Source organism: Nuphar pumila, chromosome 6 (assembly GCF_984573655.1).
Source record: "Nuphar pumila chromosome 6, dmNupPumi1.hap1.1, whole genome shotgun sequence".
Classification (NCBI taxonomy): domain Eukaryota; kingdom Viridiplantae; phylum Streptophyta; class Magnoliopsida; order Nymphaeales; family Nymphaeaceae; genus Nuphar; species Nuphar pumila.
The window spans coordinates 107,555,248-107,564,752 of NC_143254.1; the positions used below are offsets into that span (position 1 = coordinate 107,555,248).

General features: G+C 39.4%; 1 protein-coding gene and 2 non-coding genes across 4 annotated transcripts; 1 reads left to right on the plus strand and 2 right to left on the minus strand.

The window, feature by feature from the left end:
* The first annotated feature begins 1,858 nt into the window (after nt 1-1,858).
* Nucleotides 1,859-2,019, plus strand: LOC149835602 (U1 spliceosomal RNA). The gene has a single exon (XR_016432939.1). It is a non-coding gene; the product is annotated as a U1 spliceosomal RNA (small nuclear RNA).
* A 658-nt stretch (nt 2,020-2,677) lies between these two features.
* On the minus strand, nt 2,678-2,749 carry TRNAG-UCC (transfer RNA glycine (anticodon UCC)). Its single transcript has one exon. It is a non-coding gene; the product is annotated as a tRNA-Gly (tRNA).
* A 2,987-nt stretch (nt 2,750-5,736) lies between these two features.
* LOC149835604 (uncharacterized) lies at nt 5,737-9,232 on the minus strand. 2 transcript variants are annotated; one of them, XM_090010587.1, is made up of 4 exons: nt 8,704-9,232; nt 8,511-8,608; nt 6,114-6,159; nt 5,737-6,015 (listed from the first exon to the last, which is right to left on the minus strand). In XM_090010587.1, the coding sequence occupies exons 1-4, from the start codon at nt 8,945-8,947 to the stop codon at nt 5,960-5,962; spliced, it is 444 nt and encodes a 147-aa protein (XP_089866713.1). In that variant the 5' UTR covers nt 8,948-9,232; the 3' UTR covers nt 5,737-5,959. The 2 variants fall into 2 exon arrangements, with proteins under 2 accessions (XP_089866713.1, XP_089866715.1); XM_090010589.1 differs by having other exon boundaries at nt 5,737-6,009; nt 8,704-9,224.
* Between the last annotated feature and the right edge of the window lie 273 nt (nt 9,233-9,505).

Below are 9,505 nucleotides of genomic sequence, written 5' to 3' on the forward strand. Positions count from 1 at the left end.
TTGGATTTCAAATTTCCAAGATACTCGCTTACTGATGATTCACCTTTCTTAAGTTCGTAAATATCTTGTGCAAGTTGATACATACAGGCAGTGTTATAGTGCTCACTGTACAGTTGTTTTGTTGCCTTCCATATAGCCTCAGCAAAGTCTAAGAACAAGAACCCTTCGGCTATTTTTGCTTCCATGGAATTGAGTAACCAAGACATCACAAGATGGTTGCTTGATTCTCATTCTTCGAAAGATGGATCATCTCTACTCGGTTTTGGTTTTCGACCATTTATAAAACCAAGTTTGGATTTTTCACTTAAATAAAGTGTGGCGGCTTTAGACCAAGCCAAATAATTTGATCCATTGAACAAAATATTGTTGATTCTAAGATTGGGACTGACCTGTTCTTGAATCATTATTTTCTGCATCATAGTGGATACTGTCATTGTTTGTGCTTTGTCCGTCCGCCATTGAAGAAAGCTTCTCCTTTGTCTCAGGATATTTACTTCCACTTTGATACCATGTAAGAAATCAGACAAGAGAGAAAACACACCACCACTCAAACAATTTTAACGTGGTTCGGCTTTGATGAGCCTACATCCATGGCAACCTCGACCCGTTATACTCTTATTCAGATTTTTGCAGATAGTGTTGTATTCTCTCAGACAACTTACAACATCAATGGAGTAATTTAAAAATGGGAAGACAGGTTTTTTAAGAGGCAGGTCACGTAGGTTGAGGAATGAAAGGTTTTTAATAAGTCGAATCTATATAAGTTCAGTTTGGACTTATGAAAGGATGAAATAGATGGTTGCTAAAAATAAAATTCTGAGCGTTGGGTCTAGCCGTTGTAGAGGTTGCTGGAGCTGGACCACTTCTTTCATCAGAGCGCACAATTTGGAAAGGACAAGACATCCAAGGCAGTACCTGTTGGTAAAACAAGGTAATGGGCAACTCATACTGATATCCAAGATTAATATCGTTGAGGCCTATCCTTGGATCTCAATCACGATACTCATCTCGTGATATCCTGCCTTTTCTTGAGATTCCACAGCTTCCATTTTGCATCTCTTTACTGTATTTTTACAGTTCTCATTTTGTATTTTACAGCTTCCGTTTTGTATTTCTTCTTTCCATTTCTTTTTAATTCATTGTATTATTATATATTGAGGATCGTTCTTCGTCTCAACACCGTGAAATATATATTCATTCTGATCTCACACATTGCAAGTTGAAGGTATGTCATAAGATTAAGCTCACAATTTCAGTAATTATATATAATCACTACTTTACAGATCAAATCAAGGTAATATAGTAAGCACTCCTGCCTCCCAGTACTTTTACACAGTTAACACCAAGATGCCGGACAGATGATGCCAAGATGTGAAGCTCGAAATGGGTACCGTTTATCCTTTTCTATCCAAATCTAAATCTAACTCATACAATAGATCCTATTCAATAATGTTTCCCATACAAACCCGAACCCATGTCCCAAACAATTTTCTAGTGGCATATAGATTGGCATTGGGCTTTAATAGAGGAATAAAGAATATTGCATAAATTAATCAAACAATATGCGAGGCAAAAATGAGCCAACGAAAAGCTTGAAATGATCATATTGTAGGGTTTGCTTGGTCTGGAATTCACCAATACCAAGATGGCAAGTTCAAATAAAAGGGCCTGCGCCCCTGGCCATCAAAGCTAAGCTACTGCTATTGTTTTATATAGTTTTGGACCCATACATGCTGACATATAAGTGGCAAGAGAGATTTACACGAAAGAAAGAGAAAAATAGTCCCATATCGAAGAAATGAGAAAGAGCTTTCGTTGAGAGAGGTTATAAAAGGCTTTTAGGTTTCCCTTGTTAGTCATACTTACCTGGACGGGGTATATCGGCGATCACTAAGGCCGATGGCCTAGGGAAACTGCCTCCATTGCACTTGGGAGGAGAGTTGTCCTACCATCTCCCCAAGTGGGAGAGTGGACGTCATAATTTGTGTTAGAGGGGGTACGCGTTCGCGCGGCCCCCACCAATCCATTAAAATCCGGAAATTTTGTCTGATAGTTGTTATGCTTTCCTGTGGTTTTGAAATTATCTTTCCACAGTTTTCTAACATTTTTGTAAATTAAGAAAGTTTTTTTCATGTTGTAACTCAAGTTCAGCATGCTGAATTGCTTTTTCTAATTGTGCTTATTGTTTCATAATAAGTAGTGTTTCAATTGTGCTTACCTCACCTTTTTTTTTATATTTACACGGAGAAACCGTGAGCGTCCCCAAGATCGACCTTGCCCTGCTGGGTTTGTTTGCCGTACTTACGATCACTGTCTTGACAGCATAAAATTTTGTGCGTTTATCCCTTGCCCCGAAGCTTCGACTTGGGTAAGGGACAACGCCCATGGGATTTGAACCTAGACTACCTGCCTAGCGGCCTATGCCCCATCCCCTTTGGGGCTTACCTCAGTGACCCAGTTTTATTTTTCATTCTTCAATTTTCTTTTCTGCAATGACATGCTTGCTGAATACAAGGCTTTCTACATGATTCAAATCCCAGGAGCAACATGTTTAAAGTTTTTAATTTTCTAAAAAAGTGTTTTCTGAAATATAAATTTTTCTAAATGTTCGTCCTCGAACAGAGTTTTTGGCTAATATCCGAGAAAAAGAAAATCCTCACATACAACATGTTTAAAATGCGTTTGCCGGGAGTCGAACCCGGGTCTATTGCTTGGAAGGCAATTATCCTAACCGTTGGACTACAAACGCAGGATATATTTATTTATGCTCACCATTTTTTCTACTTCCATATACTTGGGAAAGTTGCATCTTTGGCTATTGAATATGTTTGGATATACAGATTGCATCGAGGCAGATCCAGAAAGTGGGAGTTAATTGGGTTTGGATATTTTCAACAAACCACAAGAATGCCCAATTTCAAATCTTAAACACCAGAGCAAGTCTGTGAAGTTCAAACCATAAAAGTTTGCAAATGTCCCCTTTGTAGTGGTTCTCAACAAGCAGACAAGTTGGGCCCCAATTTAGGATTTGGGCATATGGGAAAAACGGTGTTGAACTGGAGTTCCAGATCTGGAACTGCATCGACTTTAAGGTCCATAATAAAGCCTGGATTTGGTTCCTTGAATCAAACAACTGGTTGAAGTCTCGGTCAAAACAGAGAAAGAAAATGATTCTGAACTTATGAACATTTATGTGGTTCATGTGAAAAGAAATTTTCTTTTGAATGGTATTTCAATCTTGGGTTCATAAACCCGCCATAAAATTTGGGCCCAAAATATATTTAGAATCCAGACCCACCAAATCTACGCCAAACCTTCGCACTAATTTGAACATGAACAACTAAACTTGGGCCGGCACCTATACCAGAGTAAGTCCCGTTTTTCATTCAAATCTTGTCCGTAATCGGGGCTGATCAGGTCCTAATATATAATCCAATATCTATGTTTTGCTCACATGACTAAATCTTCATAAGAACCCATGGGTTTGACCCGATCAAATCCAAATTTTATTGCATACACGTGGTAGATCATCGTTCGAAACCTCATTGATGCATGGGGGGATGAAATGAAGGCACCGGATCAAACCCCACTGGTGCACCAGTGTGTCTGTAGCTTTCAGAGGTAGGTCTCATAAGGCATGGTGATCGTGGGCTCCCCACCTAGGGCTGGTAAAAAAACCAAGCAACTCATGGTTCAGCTCGGTTCTGCTTGTTCATGTTTGGTTCATTTGGATGGCGAGCTAAACACGAGCTTGCTCGTTATACATAGCCAAATCCAGCACGAACAAAGGGGTGTTCATCTCGGCTCAGCTCATATAAGCTTGTTTAGATAGCTTATGTAGAATCTATTGCATTATAAACATCAAAAAAGCAAGTTAGCTCAACTTGGTGTTGGGCGTTCTTGCATGTAACAGGTCGGGAATTCCTTTTTATTTGGGCGAGCCAGCTCGGACTCGGCTCATTTGGCTTGGGCCTATACGAGCTGAGCTCGCCTCGCCTCGCCTCGCACGAGTCATATGAGCTGAGTCTGAAAATTATATGGCTGTAAACGAGCCAAGCCCGAACAGCCCTTGTTGAGTTAGTTCGGCTAGTTTACCAGCCCTACTCCCACCCCAGGTTTTCCTTTGCTTAGGCGAGGGTTTTTCATCAGAAAAGAAAAGAAAAAAAAACGTAATCCTCATGCAGCCTTTCCTTTTTACCTGAAATTTCATGATAGGTACCACCTTTTCTGAAATTTTTTATACAGTCCCCTATTTCCTGACCATGGTTAAAATACGGACCTTAAATTAACCTACACAGGACGGTGAAAAGTGTCTTAAAGTGTACTGAAATTTCTATTTTACACTTTTTCAGTAAAATACATGATTGCCCTTCTTACATGTTAGCTAGTGCACGTCACCATATGTTGGGACGTTGCAAGTTCAAATCCCAATGGTATCGCTTCTTACATGTTAGCTAGTGCACGTCAACTTGTGTTGGAACTTAACCCTTGCTCAAGCTCAGCTCATGAGCTCATCACAAGCCAAGTCAAGCTCGAACTCATTATGAGCTAAGCTCTAAGAGCCGATCACAAGCCGACTCATTTTCTAAAAAAAGAAGAAAAAAAAATTTAAGTGTTTTATAAAATTTGATAATATATAATTATATGTACAATATTTATTATATAGAATATGTATAAAACCTATATAATAAATGCATAAAATATATATATAATATTTAAAACAAGCTTATACAAGACGAGCTAAACCAAGTTTCCCCTATTCGTTCGTACTCGGTTCAGACACCTAAACAAGTTGGCTCATAGCTCCTCTTGCCAAGCTTTAATTTCTGAGCCAAGCCCAGTTTTTATAAGCCAAACAATGAGCTGCTCATTTTTTTTCCATGCCAGTTAGGTCATCGTATATGAGCATGGATCCTATCATCTGACATAGGACTTCCATCATACAAACAATTCTAGCCGTCCAATCAATAGATATGGACTGATCCTAGACATCCAATGCTTCAGCTGAACAAGGAGGATGGACATAAGATGAAACCCATCCATTTTTGAGTCAGGATCGGGTGCAGTCACATGGCACAAAATTTGTGCATTAAGCATCCTAACAGACTTGTCCTCAAGATGGAGGGTGATCAGGTGCTTAATGCACAAATATTTGTGCAATCATATTGCACCTTCTCTTTTCACTTGTATATAATGAATTCATCTGCTATGTTTAACACCCGTTGAACATCTCAGTTCATGGAGATGTGTGCAAGTCGCACTCTCACAGTTCCCAAGGTGTGACGCTCAGCTCCTAAGACACTGTGAGGTGCCCTCTCTGCATATATGGGTAGGTAGGAGTCTTATCATGCATCACCCTTGAGATTGAACACAAAGATCAAGGATACGAAAGAAGACGAAGTCCAACAACCAGCCACAGAGAAACTTATACCCAGACAAACCAGCACCTTGGCTTGTGCCCGCCCACCCAACCACGCCCATCATGCCAATGTCTACGAAAACACTACCAAAAAGCAGGTGCAGCCATTTTATACACCTACTTTTTTTTAAGGCCCAACAGAAGTTTTAATCTTTCGACTACCCACTTGTTCGAATCAAGCACTCCACCAGCTGATCCCTAAAATCAAGCACGAAAATCACTTCTGTAGGTCAAAATTATTTTTAAAAAAAGCTCAGAAAAACCCACATAACATGTTTTCATCACTCTATATATATATATGTTAACACGTTTTGATCTGATACCAACAACCTTTTTCATTTTAACAATTATAGCTAGTCCTCCAGTAGAAATTGAGAAGCTAAAACAGAGACGGGGAGGTGTTCAGAACTAAGATTTTTACATTTAGAGGATGACAACATCAGCCACCGAAGAGGAAAGGCGAGGCAGAAGCATCCACAATCTTACATGGATTTTTAAATTATATCATCTCCGAATTCATGACAGATCTTCAAAAATAATTCAGCAACCAATCTGGCCATCCTTTTGCAAACCCACTGCGTTCCCATGATCTGAAACTATGATATCATCAACAATTTCCCACAAACATAACAAGTTATTCACGTAAAATTTAACCACAAAAATGAACTTAAAGGCTAACATAATTGTTACACACCTTGCCCCTTGCCTGTTAGATCTTTGGGTTTAAGGCCATCTTTGTCCTGCACAGAATTAATTCAACACTTCAGGGAAGATTACGTGGCTGTATGGATAATGAAACAACAACAAAAAAGCATTTTTAAGCATAATCTCAACAACTGGCAAGCTAAAACTGCTAAAAGTTTGTTTCAATTTTCCCCAAGCAGTTCTTATGGATTAGAATCTATCAGTTTCACAGCCTGTAATTCATACAAAGCGACAAGTACAAATCTTCATAGTCCATACAAATTTGCCCAATATTGCAACCACAGTTTTGAAGTCTGAAGATACACAATGTAACTTCATCCTAAAGGCGCCTTATTTACATGCCATCAAGAGTAAACAAGTTAAACAGAAACAGAGGTCATTGAATATTGAATGCTACCATTAGCCCATCCTTTTGGCACACTAAGCCTTCATACTTCAACTGAAGAAACTCTATCCATGACTAACAAGTCTAATATATGCACATCCGACCTCTTCCACTTCGTCACTTTCAGTGTCATCCACGTTTTTGGCATCTGAAACCTGTGACCTAACGACCCATGACCTACTGGCTTGGTCTAAAGCGTCCCCAACTTGGGGCTTCCTACCAAAGAGTGAAAAGATGTTGACAACAGTGTCTGGCTTCACAAGTTTTTATTCCTCTTTTCGTATTATATCTGAAAATTTGTAAATAAAATGGTTTTTGGAGCCATTTATCAACAACATTACATGAACTAGAAATAACAAAAGAGACAGAACTCTCTTACCAGGCACACATTTGTTCATTCACTTCCTTTTGTTCTCGAGTCTGATGTCAATAATACCTTGTTGTCCATTACTTTAGAAACATTTTGTTTAAATAGAAGTTTACCTTCATAATATATAAAACAATAAATAAGTAAACCAAAGTTAGATCCACTAAGATGTCAATATTCACAGTTTACAAACCCAATATCAAACATTTCTGGCCCAAGCAGCAGGTAAATCTAAAGCCTAATTGGTAGCTACCTGCTCCACACCATTTCGTAGTCCATTCATCACTGGACCACCAGAAAATCTATGTCAATACCTTCGACTATGTAAGCCATAGTAAGTTATCAAAATGAGCGCAAGAAGAATTACAAGAGGGAAAAGAAACACAAATCCCTTCTCCATGCCCACCCCCTTCCCTCCCAATCATCTTCTTGATGAATACAATACTGTCATTATACCCTGGGAATCTTACTTTTAAGAATTATCTTTTCATCAGTTACTCTTGTGATTTTCCCATCTATCAAGATCTTTTCAATTGATCAATCTAGTAAAAAAAGTTTTAACATTAATACTTCAATGACAAGTATTTTTATATGCTGAATTGCAGAATCAAAATTAGCATAGCTTTTTTCTTCAAGAAATAAGAAAAAAAAACAGGAAGAACTTAAATGACACATTTGGCCAAACATGATATATCCCTAGATTCCCTACTCATTGCTTATAAGAACCTGCTTTCTTCAACATTCAGAAAATGACCATGCATCACATGAAATGTTCCCAAATTCATTAAGGCTCTGTATGGGGGGCTTGAATCTGAAGTGCTTGCGGTTCCCCCCAGTGCTCTCATGCTCTCTGATGTTTGGGAGCAGTGGTGTCACAAAAACCTTGCATTGGGAATGGAATTGACAGCCCCAACACCACATTTCAACATCATTCACAAGAGGATGTTTTTGGCAATTCCATCCTCAACACCACATTTTGGCAACACAAGGAAATGGTGTTTCCATCTCAATGCAAGGATCTCAAACAGAGGCTAAGTGGTCATGTGAGCTCATAATCTACAACATCAAGGGGGAATATCCGTGCACCACATGAAATGTGCCTATGTTCAATGATCTTCAACAATCCAAATTTAGTGAACTTGGTCAAATTTCACCCTAATTCCAGCTGGTTCCGCCACAATCTATAAAGTCACAGGTCAAGAAACATGAAATTCCCATGAGAAAGGCCACACAAACAAAGCAATTGTATCAATGAAAATCAAGAAAATAGATTCACCAAATATACATACCACCAAAAACCAACGAATAAACGTGATATTTCGCAAAAAGCAAAAACAACCACCAATTTTCAAATTAAGTATACACACAGATCTATCAATCTTACACAGGGCCAAAAAACAATTAAAATGGCAGCAACTCATGAAAAGATCAATATACATTGCAAATCAAAACCACCACTTCTCAAATTACAACATGAACCATAGGAAAACACCACCAGATCCACGACCACAAAAAGCTCCAATTAAACGATTTCCACCTCGAAAGGATCGAAACAATTTGAAAAACACAGACGCACCAAAAAGAAGAAGAAAAACTTTAAAATGGAAGGGAAGTTGATAAGGAAGCAATCTTACCAATCCCTTACTCTCGTAGTACTCATTGAGAGCCCACTGGTACTTGGACTGGTTCAGCCCGAACCAATCCGCCAGACACTCGTCCACGCACGAATGAACTTCACCAAACCAAAACAAACAACAACAAAAAAACCCAATTATCACAGAGCCAAAAGAAAAGAGACAGAGACGAGAAGAAGGCGAGACGCCTTACCCTTCTGAACCTTCGCAACGGCGTTCCAGAAGAATCTGAACGCCGAGGACGGCGAAGGATCCGACGGGGCCTTCTCGAACTGCCGGGGAGGAGGCTGCACCGCCGGCGGCATCTTCACCACCGGAGGCATCTTCACCACCGGCGTCTTCTCCGGCGCCCTGGGCGGCGTTATGAAGATGGTGTACCTCCCTGCCTTTCCGATGATGGGTGGGGGAGTGGCTGTCTTCCCTCTAGAGGTAGCCATTGGTTGTACGGATACAACAGAAGAAAAAACAGAGAGAAAGAAACAAAAGAAGAAGGAAATCTAAGATTCTACAGACCAAGGGTCTGCATGAAACAAAGAGAAAGAAAGGGTGAAGAAGAAGATGAGGGTCTTCTTTTTTCCTTTTGTGTGGGGGATGAAGGGGTTGAGTGGTGCTTCAGAAAGGGATTTGTTTGTTGGGGCATCTCGGAATCGCCATTTGAGAGCTCTCTGCTTTCACACTAAAAAGCAGAGATCATTCTCTCTCTCTCTCTCTCTCTCTCTCTCTCTCTCTCTCTCTCTGCACTTTTTTATGGGTAATTTTCAAACCACCCACAAGTCCAAATAGTTTTTTTACTGTTTTTAAAAAGACTCCCACAAACTTTTTCCACTGTATCCTTCAAAAAATATAAAAAAAAAATCCAATGTTAAACAAACACCCCATTTCTCTACCTCCCGTGAATTAGTGTTGCCTTTCTTGACGCTGTGCTATTTAATTAGAATCACAATGTCATCTCTGTAGTACAAAATTTTCCTTAAGCTCAATCTAAATTTATTTTT